The 22,398-nt window shown below is 44.6% G+C and overlaps 1 protein-coding gene across 2 annotated transcripts in view; it reads right to left on the minus strand.

The window, feature by feature from the left end:
• Positions 1 to 22,398, minus strand: part of TMTC1 (transmembrane O-mannosyltransferase targeting cadherins 1) — a 138,645-nt gene that overhangs the window by 32,587 nt on the left and 83,660 nt on the right. Inside the window, exons 10-11 of one of the 2 annotated variants that reach the window (XM_069003061.1) lie at positions 14,669 to 14,833; positions 6,335 to 6,448 (exon numbers count right to left, since the gene is read on the minus strand). In XM_069003061.1, the coding sequence (XP_068859162.1) occupies positions 6,335 to 6,448; positions 14,669 to 14,833 (279 nt within the window). The remainder of the gene's footprint in view (positions 1 to 6,334; positions 6,449 to 14,668; positions 14,834 to 22,398) is intronic. The other variant, XM_069003062.1, reaches the window with a different exon arrangement.

Here is a 22,398-nt window from a genome sequence, read left to right on the forward strand (position 1 = left end):
CCAGCTTCTACAGCTCTAAATGCACACATACTGTCTCTGCATCGGGGCTCATAGTTGCACTTAATACCAGTTCAATTTTTAAGTAAATAAAAGCCTGTGCCTTGATTGATTGTTATTTTTTCACTAAAAAGCAGAAAACCTCAGCAGAGGGGGAGCACCCCTCAAAACAGGCAGGGATTAGAACTTTATATAGAGAACAGGTTCAAAAATAAATCACACTGGCTGAAGTAACTTGGCCACCATCCCATGCAACGTGTTGTAAAGGCCATGAAGTCTCTGATTCAAATTATCAGGCAGCCCTTTCAGCCATCAATTACCATTAAAATACTCAGCAATTCCATCCAGCTTCAGGACAGCCACCACATACCTACACAATACTCCTTAAGCCTATTGTCAAAGCTCAAATCAGACCACCACACAAAGTTACTCCCAACCACGTGGACATGATCCACCTCCAGCCCGTAACATCCACTAACACAGAGTATTACATGAAATCTCTATGAAGATGTTTCAGGCTTGATCCAAGGGCCTGATCTAAGTAATATCAGAATGTCAGAAGGGCACTCACAGTTTCGGGAGCAAATGCAGCCACGGCAGCCACAGCAAAGCAGCACTGCACATTTTTTACTCACTGTAAAAACAGGCTAACAAATGGTGCTGGTATTTTAATTCTTCCCAGAAATAAATCACAGATGGTATCCAAGGCCACCTGCAGTCCATGCTGAGAGGCATTTTCAAGGCAAATACACTGACACACACACATAAAGGGCTGGAAGAATACAATTTTTTTACTGCATGGAGAGTGCAATTTAACTGAATTTAAACAACTCCAGATACCGTTGATTTAAGATATATAAAACCCCAGCAGGAAGGTGTGTGAGAAAGCTTAAGAAGAAACCCGAGTCTCCCTTACAGCATTAGGGCTTTATTTCTAAAATGTAGTGAGTTGAAAGAACAGCCTTGCTTTTTTTCTTTTCTACCCATTTTCATGATGCTATGAACCAATTTTGTTCTCTCAAATGAGGGATACAGACAAGCTACTTACACTGTTTTCCCTTCTCCATCTAGCCTATGTTTGAGTACTAAGGATACATAACTATGATTTCATGACCCTTACTGATGCCTCAAACCAGCATTCCCAGTTCCCATGCTGTAAGCAATGCCCTAAGATGTATTATTTGCAAGCTCTGCAGGAGCTAGACCACACAAATTACAGCACCACGTGTTTTCATACTGGTTTCTCTGCCTCCTGACCCACTCTCTCCTCTCTCTGAAGGCTGAACAGCAGAACAGCTCCCTGAACTGCAAAGAAAGGCAGCCCATCTTACTTGCTGTCCAGAGGCTCCCTCCTCCAGAAGACGCCACAAGGGGGAATGAAGGTTTCTGCGTGGCAGGCTGGTCCCCTTCCCGCTCTGTTTGGTCAGCAGCATTTGGCAGGGAAAGCCTACAAGGAATTTGTGGCTAGGAACCTGCTGATGGACATGTACACACATGGAGGTAACGCTGCAGAAATGTGTGCACTCTCAGGTACACACACCAGTGCATTTACGTACATAAATTCACAGTATCACATTACACGAGGTGGGCGCCTCCTGCAGGACTCTGTGCTGTCAGGCATGTTTTAACATCCAGAAGGCAAACATGAATTTTTAGATGATGACCTTTTTTCAGACACAGAAACGTAGCTTGGATAGCCCAGAACTATTATTAGTGTGTTTGTCCACCCAAGGATTTATTTAGTGTGTTTATCCAGCCAGGAACCCAGCAACCTCCTTCAGCCCCACCCACTGATGCTCACATCGATCTGCCCTCCATGGGAAACACTGCCCTGGCAGCAAACATGGAGAGGGATGGTAAGACAGAACCGTTTTGGGAATTAAAACGTTGAATGAGTGCAATTGTAGGAGGGAAGACAAATCATTTTTCTTCCCTCCACTGTTAAAAGGAGATTGATTTAATTGATAACAAATGTTCACCGAATGGGTTTTAACGCTCTGCCGTTTTTCTCTCTCTGCACGTCAGCCCATGTGCTTTCCTGAGGAGCAATAAAACAGTCTCAACAGTAACATCAAGCACACAAGCTGGGGAGAAACAGGACGAAAGCTTGGTAACTATCAGCAACAGCAAAAACATCTTCATTAGCACATCAGAGTTGTTCTTCATATTTGAGTGAGGTTGCACCCCCTCATATTCTCATTCACAAATGGGAAACAGGTGGTGAGATACATTTCAGGTAAGATCAGCACAGATCTCCAGGAGCAGAGGTTCTCCAGAATTCCTAACAACAGCCACAAACCTGCAGCAGAAGCAGCAGGAATGTTAAGGCCATCTTTCAGACTAGTCGTGGTCAATTCACATCTCAGGTGGAGTATTTCCAGCCTTTACTTTCTGCAGGAAAAAACCCCAAAAAACCCCAGGATCTCCTGGGGTCACTACCATATGTCAGGCAAACCAGTGAAGCAGTCTAATCCAGTGGTGTGTTTTTCTTGTTTTACTGCAGGTAAGGTGAAAGGTTTATAACCCACTCTACAATTGCTGAATGCCAGCTGTTTGTCGGGCCTGCTTTACGGGTAACTCATCTGGCATCTCTGAAGGGCTCCATTTCCATTCCCCTTTTACAAACTACATATAGGAAGAGCTTTTCCTACATACAAAGAATTTTTGTTCTTTTCATTCTCCCCATCTCCAATTCCAACGTCGTCCTCCATTTGTGCACTTCATTTCAGTTTTCACTTCCCTCACTCTTGGAGAGCATAATTAGATTGCACTGATTACCCAAGCCTGGCTAGGTCAGGGTGTTGTGTCACTGGCCTCTGGGCTGGGCTGAGGAATGAGTTATCTGATGGGCCACCTGCAATGGCACCAACAGGTGGTTGTTGGGACTGATTGCCAAGTTTGCCTTGGAAACCTCCCCTGCAGTTTCACTGTCAGAGAAAACGCATTATGCTCCTCCAGCACTTTTCTGCCCTGAAGCTAACAAAGGTGCACCAACATTTGCCAACAGAGAATCCCACCTGTGTCTGAAAGCAGGAAAGGGAGCAGTTAAAGCATTGGGGATCACTTTTCCAGGATTTAGTACCAATTGCTAGGATTTCACTAGGTGACTTGTGTGCACTTCAACATCTTTTCCCACAGCTACAGCTTCACAGGAGCAATGTGTTGCTTTGCCAAGCAGACCCATGGCAGCCAGCACTTCTGGCAGAGCAGGAGCGCATGGAAGCACAACCTTACGCTGGTGGAGTTGGTGGAACGGCAATTGCTCGCAGTTCAAGCAGCACAGTGCAGACTGACAACATCACTTTTGTTTACTGAACAATTAAACTCATTCACCAGAGATCAAGCAGACCTGCACTGTCATTTGGCACAAAGCTGGAATAGTGGATGAGCCATCACCCGCTGAGGCACTGCAGCTCTCCCTTTCCTGTCCCCCAGGAGCTTCCAGGCAGCAAGCCGTGTCCTTATCGACTCCATTTCCTTATTAATTCCCTATTGATCTGCTCACTGAGCACTAGGCAGAAATAATATTTTTATTTTCTGTACTCTTGGCTGTGCTGCCATTGGATTGTGAAGCTTCCTGAGTAGCTTGGGTTTTCTGTAACATGGGGAGGGATGGATCCACCCACACTTGCTGGGAGATCAGGCGCTCAGTGAGGGGTACCTGTGGGAAATCATGAAAGCTTGTTGTGTGAATACCTCAGCTGCTGGTCTGCCTACTCCCTGGTATGGAAATTTACAGAGTGGTAATTCATCTTTCCAGGTCAAGCCAGTGGCCAAAAATATCCTGAACCATCAAAATTTGCTCAGGATATTACAGCTACTACCTCCTTCTCTCTAATTGTGGAGATTGGTCTACAATCAGAGCAGTCTGTGAGGAGCTGGTGTCTGTAAGGATGGATAAACAGCTGTTTTTTGTGATACCTGTGTAGGGTCTGCCACTGTATCCGCCTGAGGCTGCCTGTCCCACACCCAGCAGCTTCTCCACTGCTTCAACACAGCCATCAAATGTAGGCACTCAGCAGCAGCTGCAGGGCCCACACACAGCCCCTGGCATTGCAGAAAGGGTCTGTCTGTCTGTCTGAGGGGAAAACACAGACATTACAGAATGTACTCTTCAACAAGGGAACACACTACACTTTTTACTTACACTGTTCTATTGCTTATTACACAGACCCCAAATAATTTCCTTGTAACAGAGGTGGGAAGAAGTAAAAATAAGGAAAATATAAGTGCAGAGAATACAATGTGACGGGAACAAGTAGTGCAGCTTCCCAGTGATGGAGACTTCCAACTCCTGGCCTGCACCTTTGGGTCAGAAAGACAATGTGCAAGGTGAGTGTCGCTTTTCCAAACTGCCAGTTAATCCTGAAATTACTGAAGCAAGCGGGCACTAGTACCAGCGCCACGAGAGACCAAGCATCTAGAGAAGAGCACAGTTGGTTCTGTGGGGCTCCAAGCCCCAACAAGGCTTTAGATGCTCTATAAACAACACCATCAGTATAAACAGCGCTATGTAATACAGCTGAGAAAATGTTTGCAACCAGTTCTTAAAACAGACTCTTTCATAATTGAAATACTGCAGAGCAGAAAACAGCATTATAATTACAATAAATGCGTGCTGCTGAGTTAGAGAAGATCTTTTGTCCACAAATCCCATTTACACAAGCAGAGGCAATGCTGGTAGGAGCAGTTACATTACTCTGTGCACTCCACCTCAGGGCTTGGATAATTTTTGTCAGTCCCTCTTCTTTTTAACTTGCAATGGGCTTTTCTAATAAATTGGAGAAATTTCAGAGACTAGATACAGGAACAACTGGAGGACTGCAAAACCTTGTAATGCTGAAAAAACAGCACCTATCAAGCAGCAGGTTAAGGCAGGAGTTGATCACTCTATGGAAAATGGACTTTTGGTAATGGGATCTTCAGTGTGGCATTAAAAGGTGTAAACAAATTCAATGACTGGAAGCTGGTGTTAAACAAATCAGTCTAAAAATAAGGGAGGACATTTTCAGCAGCCAATGTAATTAACCTTCAGTACAGTTTACTGGTGGTTGTGCTAGATTTTCCATTGCTGGAAACATAGGAGGTTTTTCTAAATGACTTCCTAAATGCCCAGCATGGTCAAACAGAACAGGATGTTGCTCAAAAAAGCTAAAAATCACCTTCACCCAGGTTCAATCCCTCCTCAGTGACAATGAACTCCTGTCCTCACAGGTCAGCCTGGGTGGGTTAGGAGCCTTTGGAGAGCTTTTATCATAACCCTTCAGCTGGCCAAAAGACAAAACATACATGTAATTTCTGGAGTTTTCTGTCACAACACATGTCAGGAAAGAACATTTCTTCCACCTCCTGACATGCCCTATGGAGCTGAGCTTTGCCCTTGCTGTCCATCAGAGCCACTCTTCACCTTGTCTGTCCTTCGCAAACATGCTTCTACTCCTGGAAACACTATCTGCACACTCCGTGCTTGCTTTCCCTTGCCACCATGCCATCCCCCCAGCCCTGTTCCTTGCATTTATTTCCCAGAGGGGCTTTCTTCCAAGTCCCAAGAACCAGAGGGGAGAGGTTTGGGGAACTGGGGTGACCTGTTTGGTGCCCTGAGCACTGCCTGGGGAGCAGCTGAGCTGCATGAACAGCACTGGCAGGAGCAGCAAGTGGAGGGAAGCTGTGTGTGAAGGAAGGGTCTTTCACACATACCACAGGACATGTCCTATATCACAGCCCAGCCCTGGGGCCTGATTAACCATTCATCTATAGGCAAGGCAATTCATCCTCCTGCTTCGGCTTCCCCCTGTACAGAACCTCAGCAATGATATTTGCCCTGCTACTGCAAAGGAGCATTTTCAGGATCAATTAATTTAGCATTCATGCAAAGCTCTGTGGGCAGAAGCCTCAATACAAGCAGTAAGTACCATTATTGTTACTGCACTTCAGATGGCTACCACACTGACATTTTCCAGGCATGCACCATTAACAATTTACTAAGATAAATGGCCCAGGAACCTGAAAACACATTTAGGACAACTACCTCCTGCTTACCAACATACATTCAGCTGTGTAAATGACACCTCATCGCTCAACGTGTAGCTGTGGCAACATTTCTATCTCATATACTGAAGTGCACACACACACACACACACACACACATGTGGAGCTGGAGGGAAGCCAGGCTACCTCTTTTCATGACACACAAACACGGAGCCAGGGAACTTTCCCAGGCTCTGAAAGCCAAGCTGCTCCCAGGAGCCAGGGATGAGGAGCAGCCAACTTGCCCCATGCCTGTCAGGAAGGAGATGGGTTAACAGCATGAGCCCCACCAGGTCCCCAAGGGACTTACTTGAGAGCAGTTTTGTAGTGGTAGATTGCTTCAATATTACGGCCCTGGTCTTTCAGAAAATTGGCATAGTTGTAGTGCACCTTGGCGTTGTGGGGCAGGGTCTTCACTCCTGAGCTGTAAAGAGGAACAGAGGCAGGACACAATTAGCAGCCAGGTTACCCCATCTTCCCCTAGGTCCACCTTCTTCTTGCACTCCCTTCTCCTGAAAAGCTTGCTCGTAATTCGAGCACCTCATCACCTCCTGTGCATTTGTGCCAACACAACTCATATTATAACTCTGAGCTTGTCCCATGTGCCAAGTGCCCCAGGCAGACATAAATGTGTGGCAGCAATTCAACTCATCCTGGTCACTGTCACTGCAGGCACTTCCAGCACCAACACTGCAACACTCCCTGTGGCCAGATGCTCTTGTATTTTAAAATCTGAATTACTAAATTGAAAGACCAAAACCAAAATGGCTAATATTTAGAGGGAAAGCATGTAGTACTTACTAAAAACAGAGTCCTTGCTTAAACTTGAGTGTCATGAAGCACCTTATGAAAATCTTGATTTAAACCTGGCACTGCAGATACCAGAAAGAGGGTAGCTTTTCCATGTGCATCAGCACTAGATGGGATGCCTGGCATACTCCAAGTACCAGCACGTGCACTGCTTAAGGCTGAGCAGAGTATGGCCAGGAGGTGAGGGCTAATGGGACTCTCACCCTTAGGTGGCAAAATAATGCTCTGGCATTCTAAAACATGACTGAGGATATCTGGCAGCACAGCCACCCCATCCCTCCCCTTCGTCTCCCCTGCTATGTGTAGACTGAACTCAACATTTGGAATTAATAATGAGGGTGCAAAGCAAGCATATGCCTATTTGCTTAATTGAGAGCACAGAAAGCAAGGTACACCTTGCACAGCCAGAAGAAATGCTGTTTCAAGGTTAAAGAGAGAAAGAAATCACAGGAGCACGTACACCATGGAAACATTTCCTCTGCAAGGATCCAGAGAAGTCAGCATTCTGTTTAATGGGGGAATTCTTTCCAGCACATAAATAGGGGCTCTCTGAGGTAACGGGAAATAAGGATGGATGAATCCGTTCACGGAAAAGCAGACAAAGTCCTGTTTCTTGCTCACAAGCAGATTCCTGCCAGCTGCTCTCTTTTCTACTCCCAGCATCTCTAACCCTGCTACCTCAGGTAGGAAAACCAAGGATTAGAGAATTTCCAATTGTTGCTTTGCCTTGTCTGTCTCTCCTGTTTAACTTCGGTGAGCATGGAAGTTAATCATGAGACAGGCTCACACACAGCCCCTGCAGCGGGGTGCACATTCTCTTGCAGGGGAAGAACGCACCCAGAGCTGCAAAAACCCTTTCAGGGGGATTTCGTTGCAAAACAGCACTGAGGAATTGCAGTGGCAAATGTGGTGTCCTTTTGGTTATCTGCAGCCAGTGGCATCCAGCATCGCTGACACCTACTTGTGAGAGCTTCCAAAGCTTCACCCACAACTGCCTTGCACAGTTCAGCTCAACAGAGACACGGTTTGCCTACTAAAATTAAAAGTACACCTTGCATTTGGCTTCCTAATCATCAGGTATTTCCAAATTACTTACTGGGAGCACTACAGGAATAAGACATTTTGTGACTAATCGCTGAATTAAATCAGTTAATTGATGCTATTCTTAAGAGAATGATTTTCTGTATTAGTTTTCACAAAGATATACTGCACCAGCAGCAAGTAATGTGTGACTGCTATGGCTGTGTTAATTTCCATTGGCCTTGGGAGCTATTAACTACACACTTACAACCTCTGGGCATTACTGGAATATTAATTCTTATACAGAGAGGGTTTCATTACATCAGCATCAGTGTTACAGGCAGAGACGTGGCACTCAAAACTGCTGCTCTCCCAGAGCTATGTGCGAGGAGCTGCTCTGCTACAGCCTCTGCTGAAACAGAGCAGACTGAGCTAACAGCGAGGAGTACATTACACATGCACGAGCACTTCAGTTCCAATGAGATACAGTCTTAACAGCAAGATGCATATGTTTAAATGCTTTAATTCTGAACTGTTTTCCTTTAAGTAGAATTTATCACTAATTCTGCTGGTCCCATTTATTAAAGCATCACTAGTAAAGCTTCTTGCATCTGTGTGCTTCTGCTGGTGGTGGGGGTGACACAGGAAAGGCAGAAATGGGTCTGGGTTCTTAAGATGCTCTCTTATGCATCACACTGTTCACACTGACCTATTTATTCTCCTCACACGGGCAGGGAGGGGGATGTTTCATTTTGTAAATGCACATAGCAATGACTGAGGCTGCTTGGAGCCTCTGCGCTGGGAGAGGCAGCAGCAAACACAGCACTGGATGCAGAGGAGAATTTTTGGGAGCGTTTAGGCAAACACTCCTGGCTAACTGATCCTTGACCAGTCAAGAACGCTGTTTGCTCGTTGACAGAGGAAACAATGATGTCCACAGTGAAAGCCAAGAAGGAAAGGGTGGAGTATAAATAACAAAGCAGAACACAATGTTTTTCCATTTGTGCTTCCCACAAGCTCCCAGTCTCTCACAATTTCAATATAACTTTCCAGTGTGCTTTTCCAAACTCTCCCATTTCCCTATTCCCCAGCCCAGCAGACACGCGCCCTTCTGAAAACCTACAGCACCGATCTGGCTCCAGCCAGAAATTAGCCCACTGACCCTGGACGTCACTTCTCCAAAGGACTTCCTTCCCTTCTGACCTCTACAACAGCAGTAAGCGACATAAATGGAAAACAAACAATAGGCAAACCTTTTGATGTAACGCTTCCTCCCCATGGAAAACCAAAAAGCCTATTCGCCATAAATCAGAGAAATAAAATACCGCTGGTATTTTCCAACCTCAAATACCAGCATCATCCAAATTCCACTTCAGTTGGGAAAAATGCCCTGTGATACCCCCTCTTGTTTTCCCAAGTGCATGTTCTGCTCTACAGGGTGACTGGGTGCAGGGCTGAGGCTTCACTGATTTTCTGTGATATCCATATGAAAAGTGCTCAGTTCAGAAGAATATGAGACCAGTCCTGCCTCTGCAGGAACCGTGGGAAACTGATGCTGTCTCCTCTGCTTTGGGAATCATTATCATCAACAAAGGTTCTCTACAGCAAATTATTCTCTGGATGACACAAACATCCACTTCCCTTGGCCTCCTACCCTCATACTGATTTCACAGATATCTGTGTTGGGCCATATTAAACTGTCCTATAGAACATGCCTGAAATGCAATGGGACTTGCTCTCCTCAGCTGAGCCAGCTTTCAGAATTAACAAACTAACACAGCAGTACGTGCCACACATTTGGGGCTGAAGCAGTTTTTGCAAATTCCTGAAGTCAGCAGACCTGGCTTGGGAAGGAGAGCTGCTAAGAAGGCATCATTTTTTGTACAGTTCCTTTTCTGGTTACTACTGTGTTTCCAGGCACTGTCACAAACGTGGGCAGCGCGTGCGGACGCTTTCCAGGAGCAACAGGAAACGCGGCAGCTTGACAAGCCTTGGAAAGGTCAGTACAGCGGATGCAGAGGTCAGCCCACAGCTCTCCCCTCCCTCTCCCTGGCTTCGGACATTAACACTGACCGCAGTTCAAATCTGACCTTCTGGCCTGTGCATTCACTCCAGAGGGCAGTTCCTTAAATAATTAACAAGTCAGTCCTCCCTGATCACCTGCCAACACAGTAAGACAAACTGCTTGGGGCTTCTAGAGATGTCTTGGAATAATATGCCTCAAATATCTCTCTACATATTTGGCCATGTCTTATACTTGTGGTTTATTTGCTTCTCATGTAGTCCTTGCACACATGCTTGTGCATCTGTGTGGAGATGCCTCCTTTCTTCAGAGAGCAGCATCCTCCCCGACACTGCTGGTTCAGCCAGGGCCTGGCAGGATTTCTGCATCCAGAAAACTTGGTCCCTGGGCTGAAGACTGAGTGGCAACAGTGACCCAGAGACGGCAACCGTGCTGCCACACAACGTCAAAATAGGGTAAGTCTTGAGAAAGGGACAGAATGGGGCACAAGCACAAATCTAGGAACACTCTGACTATACAAACATCTCCTGGACCAGCATAGAAAAAGCATATTTAACAGACTAAGCCTCAGCCAAGGGAATCAAGAAAGATCAACCCTGCAGAAACACATCCAAGCAAATGAAGGAACAAAAAGTAGAGGTGAAAGGAAAAAAAAAACCGAAAAGGAGGGAAGAAGCAGTAATTAATTAAAGCAGCAACTGGAGAAAGAGGAATGAAGAACTAGGATTGTGAGTAAAGATTCTCCCAGCATATACTTCTTAAAAAAATTCAACACACACAGAGACTACCAAGCAGGTTGATTTATGTCTCCTTTCCCTCATCTATAGATTTGCTCTGTATCCTCCTCCCGTTCTGTCCATTAAAATTTATTGTTGTTTCACATACCTCCATCCACTTCTCCCTCCTCTCCTCATCAGCATCCTCCTGCCCCAAAGAGGAGATCTCTCACTCCTGGGATGACTTTATCTTCTTGCTATATTATTCTTTTGCATTTTCTTCCCATCAACAAGAAGGGTCCTACCACGTTACAGACTTGTGAGAGATGTGTAACACCTATCAAAGAAGATCTTAAAAGGACAACAAAAAGGCCAATAAGGGTAAACAGCACAGTGAAGACAGCTATGAGAAATGAAAGCCACTCTAAAAAGGAACAGCTACAGAAGGAAAAAAGAAAAGAGCATAAACGTCAGCCAGTTAAACATAAACCATAATTAGGCAGACCAAAAGAGATTTAAAGAAAAACTTGCTAAAGCTATCAAAGCTAATAATGGAGTACATCAGACAGAGGAAACCTGCCAAAGATCCCCTAAGGCAAATAGATGATGGAGGTCTAAAAGTAGTGCTTGAAGAAGAAAAGACCACAGCAGAAAAGCTAAATGGATTCTCTGCACCAGTGCTCACTGCGGGGAAACTGAAGGAGTTGCCACACAGGAGCTTTTCCTCACAGGGGCAAGACCGAAGCACTGTCTCTGACTGAAGTGGCAGTAACAGAGGCTTTAAAATAAATCAGCACCCAGAACAGTTATGAATCCATTGGGTTTGGTAGAATACATCCAAAGGAAACCAAACATACAGCTATTAGCTGCGGTAGGTAGCTTATAATTCAAATGAGACTGGCACTACGGGAATGGAAGTTGATGAACATGACTTCATATGGCTCCAGGGAAGGGATCTTGAGGGGGAAACAGACCAGAAAGTCTGATTTTCACTTCAGGTAATTTGGGGAAAACCATAATAAAGCCTTATTCTGGCACACTTCTAGATAACTACAGTCCAACAAAGAATTTGCCTTGTATATTGCAGAAAGAAGTTATTTGGGAAGCTCTGTTGTGTTTTTATAGATTCAAAAGGTCTATACATGTTAAAATACATGTTATTGAAACTATGGAAAGCTTTTACAAATATCCAAATATAGCCCAGGCAACCAAAATCACTTACACCAATGTTGAGCACTTAAATGTTCAAAGGGGGTTTTTTTGATAAAATCCCTCACTGAAGACTTCCAATTTCTTCAAGGTGTCATGGAGTAAGAGGGGAAAATCCTTTCATGAATCAGTACTCAGTTGAAAGACAGCAAGCAAAGAGCATTAATATTTGAACAGTTTTTACAGCTGGAGAAGAGTGCAAGCAGGGTTCCCAGGAGACATGCAATGGCACCTGAGCTACTTCAGGTGTTCACAAAGGATCTTGAAAGGGGAGCAAACGGGGAGGGGACACGTTTGCTGATGCTACCAATGTGAATCACACTGCAGGAATTAAAGCTGACTACACTTTGTTGCAGAAGGATCTCACAGTATTGAAGACTGGTCAAGAAGATGGCACAACAAACGCAGTGTTGGTACAGACACAAGCAACAGAGAGTGTGTACACACACTCCCTAAATCTGCATAAATCTCCACACAGATTGATGTCTAAAACCCAGTTATTTCCAATCACAGTAGGTGTCTTGTAATTTGCATTGGGAGTGCTGTGAAATTATCACTCACTGCTTAGGAGAGGTCGGTCATAAAAGGCAAGCAGAAGATTAGGAATTAGTAGGAGAAGAGAACCAAATCCAGAAAGCAGTCCTATGTTACTGTGCTGCACATACCTCTTGAAAGGTAATTCTGGCCTCTTTCTCAAAAGGATGGATTAGAGTATGAAAGTATCCAGAGAAGACTGACTAGAGGAATCAGAAATGCAGAACAGCTTCCATCTGAGGGGAGTACAAAACCAGCCGACTTCAGCAGGAAAAAGAGACAGCCTTAGGTGAAGGCATGGGGGTTCAAGGCATGGAAGTGCCTTTATTCTAAATGACAAGCTGATGGTTACTCCCTACTCATTCAGCACACCAGAAGTAGGGGACACCAAACCAGATAATCAGGCAGAAGGCTCAGAGCACACAGAGGGAAATCTTAGTGTGCACGCTCTGTAATTTAACGATGGAGCCCAGCGCACAGGATGCTGTAGAAGCCAAAACTATAAATAGGTTTGAAAAAAGCAGTCAGAGACATTATGGAAGAAAAGTCCATCAGTGGCTGTTAAAAGCAAAAATAGCAAGTAACTCCTGACTCAGGAAGTCTTTAAACTGCAGATTACTGCAAGCTGGGAAAGAACTGGAGAGAAGCATTATTGTTGCTGGCCCTGTTCTTACGGTGCTTTTTTCGGCAGCTGCTGCTGATTGCTCTCAGGGGCAGCACACAATATGAGGTGACCAGCAGGAACACAGAGTTCTGCCATCCCCTCAAAAGCCTGGGGCAGACCTCTCTCCTGGTACTGTCCCCAAAACTCCTGAGCTGAAGAGGGAAACAGCTCAGCCCAAGGCACTGAGCCCTGAGTACTGCCCTGAGCTACTCCACTTCCCTCCCTTGAGGTAAAGGTGTATTAGCTCCAGCTCACAGCTGCACTGCAGCAGTGCCACAGCCTCGGAACTGGAGCTCACAGTAAATAGTCACCCTGCTTTGAATGGAGGCTGGAAGGACAGAACTCCATTTGTATCCAACTAAGCAGACATAACCTTATCTCTCTCTTCTGCAAGAGACCCCATAGCACTCCATATTGTCCCAAGAACGCTCCTTCGTAGAAGGAAATATCCTCCTGTCATCTGCTAGAGTTTGACTTCATGGTTTTTAAACATGGGTAACCACAGCTGTGCACAACACAACACTGTATGAATGCCTGAAAGTCTGCAAATGGAATTGTCCTATTGCCACCTCCCCTTCAGTAAGGGAGTTGTCCAACTTGGAAATCCTGCTACTTTCCTCCAAGTGGCCAGGTTTGGACTGGAGGAAGTGGATTGCTGTGTGAGTCCAGGCCAGTCACCATGGCTGCTGTTGTTTGAACAGCAAACAGTGCTTGAGGGAGACAGGCAGAGAACTGAGATTGGCTCAGCTGGTCAGAGCCGAGTTCGAATAGTGCCAAGGCTGTGGGTCTGATCCCCATCCCTTTTCGGGCCATTCACTTAAGAGCTGGATGCAATGATCCTTGTGGGTCCCTTCCAACTCAGAATATTCCGTGAATCATGCAGGGGGAAGAAACCCCAATTCCAGATTTTTTTCAAAACCAGCCCCACTAAGAGAGCTCCAACCACTGCAGTAGTGTTTCCTGAAGACCAAAGGGTACACACAAAAAAAAATTTCCTACTTTTAGTGCTGCATAAATTAAACTTTGCTCTGGCCAATAAGTTAGGAAATAAAGATCAACCCGTGTGCAGATCACCTGCGTTTCTGCAATTACTTCACAATTAGACAACTGCTGAAAGCAGCTGGAGGCAAATGCAATACATTTTCTAGCAAAACACAAAATGAAACAGACTGTTTCAATGCAAGAAAATACATAAATGAGGTTGTTAAGAGAGCTGTTTGGCAAAGAGTAATCAAATAAAATGAAATATGGTACATTAAGTTTGGCACTTCGTGGCATTTTATTTTTGTCATTAGAACACTGCTAAAGAAATTTCAATATATTCAGTAGCGTTACTATGGCATTCTGGAGTGTTGCAAAAAAATTTTGCTATGTCTTTAGAAGCAAAAGCATTACACTATCATTAGATCTACAGAATCGAAGTTATTTAAAAACAGCATGTCTTAAAAATGTGCTTGTCAGAGCCAAAGTTTGTACATAAGCATATAAAGTGCTGACACCAGTTTTTGCCCAGGTATCAGACAGCAGAAAGTAAGTGTTATTTTATGATAATAAAAATGTTAATTAGATCAATGCATCAATAGCACAACTTTTTCTAAAGAAATTCCATGTAACAAACTTATTTTCAACAACATAAAAATGCAAGTATTCTCTTGTGGTCACTCCTACCTGAACAGGGATTCTCGTGACAGCCAGATTTCATTCTGTTTCACGGTCTTCCAAGAGAAGAGCAGCAGCAGCAAAGCAAAGAGGGTCAGAACAGTAATTCTCCATTTATTTAGCCACGTAGACAGCTTTTTTAGACCGTGGACAAAAAGGATGCAGTACCCCATGCTGGGGGGGAAAAAAAAAAAGGAAAGGGAAAATGTACCAAAAGTTATATTTCAAGTGTCTGGTTTATATGCAAAACCATCCAGTATTGCATTTATTACACAATTACTGGGGGTTTTGGACTAATTATATTTTCTGGGCTAACAAACTTTAATTCAACAGCAGTTTTCCTCAAGTCACTACACAATTTCCAAATTAATCTAAATGATAGACTCAGATGCCAAAAGTACAGTCGCATACATAATACCACCCAGCATAATGGTAGCTTCCACCAGCCACAGAAGGCAGCTGCTTTTCTGAACAGCAAGCTAAGAAAGCACCATGTAATAACAGTAATACTGAGCACTACTGGAGCAGTGTGGAAATGAAAGGCATTTTAACAGGGGGAAGTCTCTAAACAATCCCAGTGGTGACTGCTATTAATTCTGGTTTACAAATTGTGAAGCTGAGGCAGGAGAGTGACTGCAGGAGCAGGTGACGGAGACCACCAAAAGGCAAGAGAACCTGTCTGGATCTTGCACTTCTACATCAGGGCCAGCCTGTCCCTTCTAGTGCCCAGCCCAGAATAGCTGAGATGTGCTGGCAGATCTTCCCTGCTGCCCTTCCATGAACTGACACACGGTCATCTCCAGCCCTCAGCCCTTCTACGGCTCTCCATTAATAATTACTGTGGCATTTGCACAAGCCAAATTTGGACTGAAGTCTTACACCTGAATAAATTTAAATCAATTCAGTAATTATTTACCTTAATTCAAGGGTTGTGTTAATTCCTCCAATGATGTCCCTCTGAGCTGGAAATTCTGTGCTTTCAGCTGTACTTAATAGTTGCTTATTCTACTTGTAATTTTTACAAGGAATTTAAATTTCTATTGCTCAACAAATTTCATTAGCTTATCTAAAACTCTTCAGGTTATCTAGCACCTGATTTAGTGTTAGACTTAAAACCTATCTTAGTCCAGGCAGCTCTCCCTAATGAAAACAGGGAGCAGAAGGCTCTCGAATAACACTTGAGGACAATCAATAAACCGAGCCAGAAGCACAGCCCTTCCCTAACACTGGCACACCTTGAACCCCAGCTGAATCCCACACTTAAAAGCAGGCAGGCTGGAGGTACAGAGATCATTGCACCTGCCCACACTCTGGCCAGAGATTTAGAGGCTTTCCTGGTCTGTACAGAGAGGTTCAAGCAACTTCCCAGTGAGAATGCTATGAGTTAAGAAAAACTAAGAACCAAATCCCACTGTCAGAGGTGACCTTGCAGGCAAACACACAATATGGTGGAAGTCAGAAAAAGGAAAATGTTCCACATTCGAGGAGCTCTGTGTGTGCTTCTTGGCATGGTTTCTCTGCCCTCTTGGAGAGCTGGACACATTGCTATTGCTTAAGCTTCCTAAGCATGGAGAGGGACAAGAATTCTTCCTTTCACTGAGGAAAAAACCTGCCTCTGTTGTATGTACTGATTAGCACCACTGTGTTGTCTCTGGCACAGTACAGGTGCCTTACAGAACACTGAGAGAAGTACAGACGTATGGGGCAAATCCAGAGACAACGTCAGATCTGGTGATCATTCAGAACCCCTTCATGGTTGTTTTGGAGTTCTCCCATTTTTCAGAAGTGGTTACCTACATATTTAAATCACTCAATTATGCTTGCACTTTGCTGTAACAGATTTCTTGTTGTACATGCACTGTTTTTTTTCCATTAACTCTTTTGCACATAAATATTTGTTGCACCTACATTAACTGCAAGCAGACATTTAGAACTACAGAGATGCTGGTGCCAAACAATCCAGCCTTTACAGTTATTGAACCCTACTTTAAAACCTCTGAAAACCTAATCTCAATAATAATCCCTCTCTTTCCATCAAGAAATGCCTCAAAAGCCTGCAGAGTTTTTACTTTGTTATTTTGCCTTTCCTCAATTTTATCCTTCCCTTGGAATTAATTATTTGATGTAAATATTATTTATTTGCTTTAGCACGAGGCCATTTTCAAAGTAATTTCCCTACACCTTCATGTATTCAAGAACAGACTCTTTCTACAGAATCATGAATGGGTCCAGAAAACAAAAAATGCAAACATCAATGTCTTGGCATTTATGTCAAATCCTGTCCCAGCAGTTGGGAATTTCTGCCTCAGCAGCAGTCCTCAGTCTGAGCCACAGTCAGCATCACATTACACCTTCACAGCCACTGGGAAAGGTGCTGCTTCCAGGGGTTGTTCTCCAACACCTGCAGTGCACCACCACCATAGTTTCAGAGAGATGCTGGGTGCTACAGAGAAGCAGGAGCTCAGCCCAGATGGCAGCTCCCATCCCAGCCACACGGGCAATGGCACTGTGCAGGTTCACAGCAGTGCCCAGCTCCACAGAGTACTTCCCACCTCGGGGCTCCTAAAGCACTTCGTAAGGGAGGTCTGCTGCAGTCTTCCTCTTACAGGAACCTGAAACATGGCCATCAAGTGATTTTTTCTGCTAACAGAAACTGTTAGCAGAAACAGAAACTAACTGTGTTTCTGTAAACACAGCAGTGAAGCTGCAGTCCAGGACTCTACCGACAACATGGGGAGTATGCAATGGAAACAAAGATACCTTTCTCAACAGCACACAGGACTGCCCAAGAGACAAACTGGGAAATAACCCAAAAGCAGGGCTCACACTTAGCAAGGTAACAAGACTATAGGATTCAGCAGCAAGTCCGAATACAGATAGGAATGGGTTCCCAAACAGTTGCTGGATGGGCTTTGCGTAGCTCATGAGGTACCAGCATCCCAAACTGCAAAGCTGCCAATGGTAAGGTTAAATAAAGGGCAGGATTGAAGCATGACTTACAATTTAGTAAGATGGAGAAAACTTTGACAATATTAGGACTGAGTTGTAGTTGTACCACATTCGGAGTCTAACTAGCCTACAGTCGATGTACCTGCACTGCAAAGTGCACGGGAACCCGAAAGAAAGGAGAAGAAGGGAAAGGATCAGACAACATGAAGTAGGTGAATACTTTTATTTTCAGAACCTGATGAGCTTGGCTTACAAATTCAGACTATTTCCTGCCACAGATCATCGAGGAAAGGGTGGGGACGGCAAACCTGTAGTAGGACCTTTCAGTGCAGTGTCACGTGGAGCCCTATCTTTTGCATGGCTATTTTTATTGCATGGTCATTTCAAGCCCATCCCTTGGCTGTGGACAGCTATTACATTCCTGAGTGCAGGTCTTTTGCAGGCCAGGGAGTTCCAGAAGCACAGAAAGCACTCACATGTTGTTTACTGCCAGGAAAGCATGTGTGTTTGTGATTCCATGCCACAAATAGTTTGCAAAATAATTCCTTGCAACATCCCCAAAGCTATTATCCTTAGTAATTTTTGCATCTCTCTTTACATTTCTGCCTTAAGGCCAAATAACTGTGGTGAAATCAGGGCAAATCCAGACCCCTCCTCCAGATCCCATGATGTGCTCTAAACAAAAATGAATGTCCGCACCAATGTATTAAAGCATCCATCAAAAAAACATAATTATGTTACTATTGTTACTATTGTTTCCTAGTTCCAAAACCACATAATCTGTCATACCTTACTTCACTTGTTTCACACTAGACCCAACAGTCCCAGAACAGAAATTACCTTCATCACAGAGACCGTAACATTTCGAACCAGTGAAGCACCGAGCTTGCAAAGATGGAGCTGCTGCAGCAGCGACCTGCCCTGACAGTCACTGGACCTGGAGAGCCCCCCCACCCTGCCACAGTTCAACCCCCAGGTGCAAGTTCATCCCATTTCCCTTGATCCTGACCTCACCAGGCTTCACAGGAGCCCTTTGAAGCAGCTCTGAGTTTTATCAAGTCAGCAGCAGCCCAAGCAGTGGTACCCTGGTAGAAAGAGCCCATACAGGTGAGGCTGCATTCAGATGATAAAGGTAACTTGCCAGCTAATGCTTCCTATGTGGTTAATTCTGCTGTGACCCTGCCACCACCTACAAACACAGAGAACATTTCAAATTGATTTGCTTTTCTTCTCAGAGTGATGGGGGACTTGACTCCATATCAAACCTTACCACTGGCTTGCCAGGAAATCAGGTTTTATTCACACACACAGGAAAAAAAAAAAACAAAATTGTCTCAAAAGGACCTTTCATCAAAGACTTGTTTGCCACTTGAAAACCTTACCCTTAAGTACTACATTTCAGACATCTCCATAGCTATCTGCATATGTATTGAGGCTGCAGGGTTCTGGGTTTGGGGGTTATTTGGTTTTTTAGTTAACTCTAGCATTTCCTAGGGAGGCAACCATTTCTCCACAAGCACTTTTCTGAAATACTTTGTAGCAAAACCAAAACAATGGGAAACAAGCAAAATCCCCAACCCACTTTTCTAAGTCCATTTTCCACAGGATTATTGTAAAACTGCTAAGCTTTTTTTTGCCTTCTGTAGGATAAGCAACAGCCTGGACAGCAGTGAAAAGTCCATGCCAGCTTGGTCCCCAGGGTCCTGAGAAACAGCCCACCCAGGTAACACGGCAGTAGATTTCATGTGGGCTCACAATGAGCATGCATTAAAGGAGAACCTGTAACTTCAGTAATTCCATGATCCAACAGAAAAACTGGGCAAATGGACCAACAGGCCAACAGTTTTACAATTCCTCAGGGTTTCAGACTCCTGCAGTACTAAAGTGGTACCTTAGGCAGGCCCTAAATTGCAGTGAGGGACGAGGGCCAGGCAGCCCGGCAGGGAAACCCTCTGTGCTACTGCCATGTGATTCTGGAAGATTGCACACAGGGAGCTGGGTAATGACAGATTTTTGTCTATAACTCCTGTGGGTTGTTAATACTGTTCCACCTGTAAGGAAGCAAAATGATGTGGTGGCATATAGACCTTATTTCCCCTGGTGCTCTATATGTATTGCCCTATTAAAGCTAGAGCCAAAACAGCATATACTTAATATTTGCAAACACATCTTGGGTAATTAGATTGCAAATTCAACCTTTCCTTTGGCCATTAGGGCCCCTTCCCCAAGGCGAGGCTGTTACTGACGATGCTTGCACACAGCTCTCTATGGATCAGGTTTTTCACTTTTTAGTAAAAGTCAGGAATGGTTTCACTGCATTTAGCTCTTGTGGTGATGGCACCTAATCAAAGCCACATGTGCCACAGCCCAGGATTAACAGGATGCTCTGCTACAGCAATCTGCCTGCATCAGAAACCATCTTACCTCCTCCAGAAATTGCCTGGAGACCTACTGCTGTGGAAAGCTCCTGAAGAACAAGACATGTTCTAGTCATGCATTCTACTGCATTTTACAAGTTGTGGCTTTGCACAGAGCTCAGTCAGAGCAGGCTGAGAGCTGAAGTTCTGAGAGAACCAAGCCTGGACACCAGCAGTTGCAGTCCCAGCCTCTTCTAACTCACCCAGGCAGGGCAGCAAAAAGGAGTTAAAAAAGTGTGGGAGAAACTATGCAAAAAAGATGCTTTCCTCATGCTTTTTAATGGTAATTTTGTGGATATCGAATCTTGTGAAGTAGTTGTTCAGGGTTTTCTAAAAACTGATTTAATCTCAACTACACTAATGTAAATTTGGAGTAAATCCACTGATTTCATCAAAGCAGTTACTCCAGATTTCATAGCTCAGCCTAGATAAGAACCCAGATGCATATAGGCACTCATATCAGTTCAGGAAAGAGTTGCCTGTAAGCAGCCTGTGGAAACATGGAAGAAACACAGCTGTATTCAGGGGCTGCTAATGCAACAAAAGGGATTACATCAAAAGTATACTGAGACCAGAAAATGCACTTGGCTTAGGCATTTCACCCGGGAGGCTCCTTCTAGGCTGCAAAACTCGTTCTTGATTTCCAGCACTTATTTAAGATGACTCCCTTTCCCTCCATAAAAATCAACCCTCGCTTTCAAGACGCTCTGAAGCCAGTTTAACCCTTGTGTTCATGACTAAATGCATGCTCTGCTGCTGCCCTTCAGAGAGCAGCAAGCACAGCCCTTCAGAAAGACTGCTGCCAGGTCTAAATGCTGAACACAAGCATTTGGATTCCCTCCGTTTTACAGTTCCCCACAAGCTTCTTAGCCTCAGTACCACACATATATTACGTGGCACAACACGCTTTACATGCTCCTAGTCCTAGCTACTCCAGCTCTGCAGCCTGAGCAGAGGAAAGGCACTTAGAGGAAAAGCCAAAGCAGCTGAAATGCAGCTTGCAGGCAAGGCTGTTGCTGCAGGGGAAAAGGCAGTTCATCCCTGTTAAACTCATCGGCTCTGCTCACGCTTCTCTAATGGAGAGTAATTGATTGCAAAAAGCACGCTCGGCGTGCCCTGTGGGCTGCTCCTGCCTCACTACAGCAGTAGATGTGGAAAGGAGCGCTGGCAAAAAAAAGCATAGCCAGGGTGGTTCTTTCTGCCCCAAAAAACACTCTCAGGCATGCAGCTCCAGTGATGAGCTGTGCTGGCAGAGTAGCAAAGATGCCGTTTTTTGAAAAATGTCAAGATTTTCAAGGCTGGAGCTGTTTGGGCCAGAATGAAATCTGGCCTTTGAAAAAGAATGTTTCCATCTGGAAACAGAGTGTATTTGTATGTGCATGCTAGGTTGCGCTTGGGTCATAAAATCACAAAAACATTAAGGTTGAAAAAGACCTTCAAGATCATCAAGCCCAACCTTTGACCAAAAAAAACCCCTTTCCTCAGTCACCCAAAAGAGCCAGAAACTCAGAAGCTGGGGCACTTCTTCCAAACTGGATCACCTGGACTGAAACCACTGTGCCAGGTCAGGCTCAGACCTGGGGGTGCAGTGGGTGCACATGTAGAGTTTTGAGTCCCCAAAGTTCCCCAGCCGTGAAAGCCCATGTGATGATCTGGAATAACCACACTGCACTGGCCCAGCTTTTCCAGAAATATTGAGAAGTTTAGCTTGCAAGTTTACTGCTGGATTAAGACTTTGCCTCACAGCTGGTACAAGGATAGCCTAAATTCAGCAAGTTACAGATAATTTAACAAAAGTGTAAGCCCGGGCCTAGATCAGGTCCAGATCAAACTGCCACCACCAAGTGCTCCAGCAGGGTATAAATCAGCACTAATTATCCTGAAAAGATGCTAGTGTGGGGCAGATAAACCTTAATGTCCCAACTCTCAGATGAGTGTCCCCTTCTAAAGAGGCAGTTCTGGCTGCTCTTCCCAACTGTCCTTTCTGTTGTCCATCTCCTTTTGACTGAAAACTTCATCTTGGCTTGGAGAAGTCTTTTGTTTCTAACCTTTTTGTCTAAAGTTCAACTACAGTCAGCACACCTTGGCAGAAAGTTTTGGGTTAACTAAAACTTGGTATTTTTTATAGGAAGATGTTGTACCAAAACTTTCTCAACCAGATGGTAGCACAAGGGAAAAACCTGTTGTAACAGTGATGCTTGGGAATAAATGTCCAAAGGCAAGGAGGGTGTGGGATGTGTCTCTGTCCCACAGAGTCAGCCAGCACCATTCACTGGTACTGAGTTTCGGGGACAATGGCAAAAGTGTTTTTAAACTCCCTGTCTCTTAGTAAGGATGATATGGAATTTATATACTTTTTCTTGATTACTAGAG

Source organism: Aphelocoma coerulescens, chromosome 1A (assembly GCF_041296385.1).
Source record: "Aphelocoma coerulescens isolate FSJ_1873_10779 chromosome 1A, UR_Acoe_1.0, whole genome shotgun sequence".
NCBI classification, from domain to species: domain Eukaryota; kingdom Metazoa; phylum Chordata; class Aves; order Passeriformes; family Corvidae; genus Aphelocoma; species Aphelocoma coerulescens.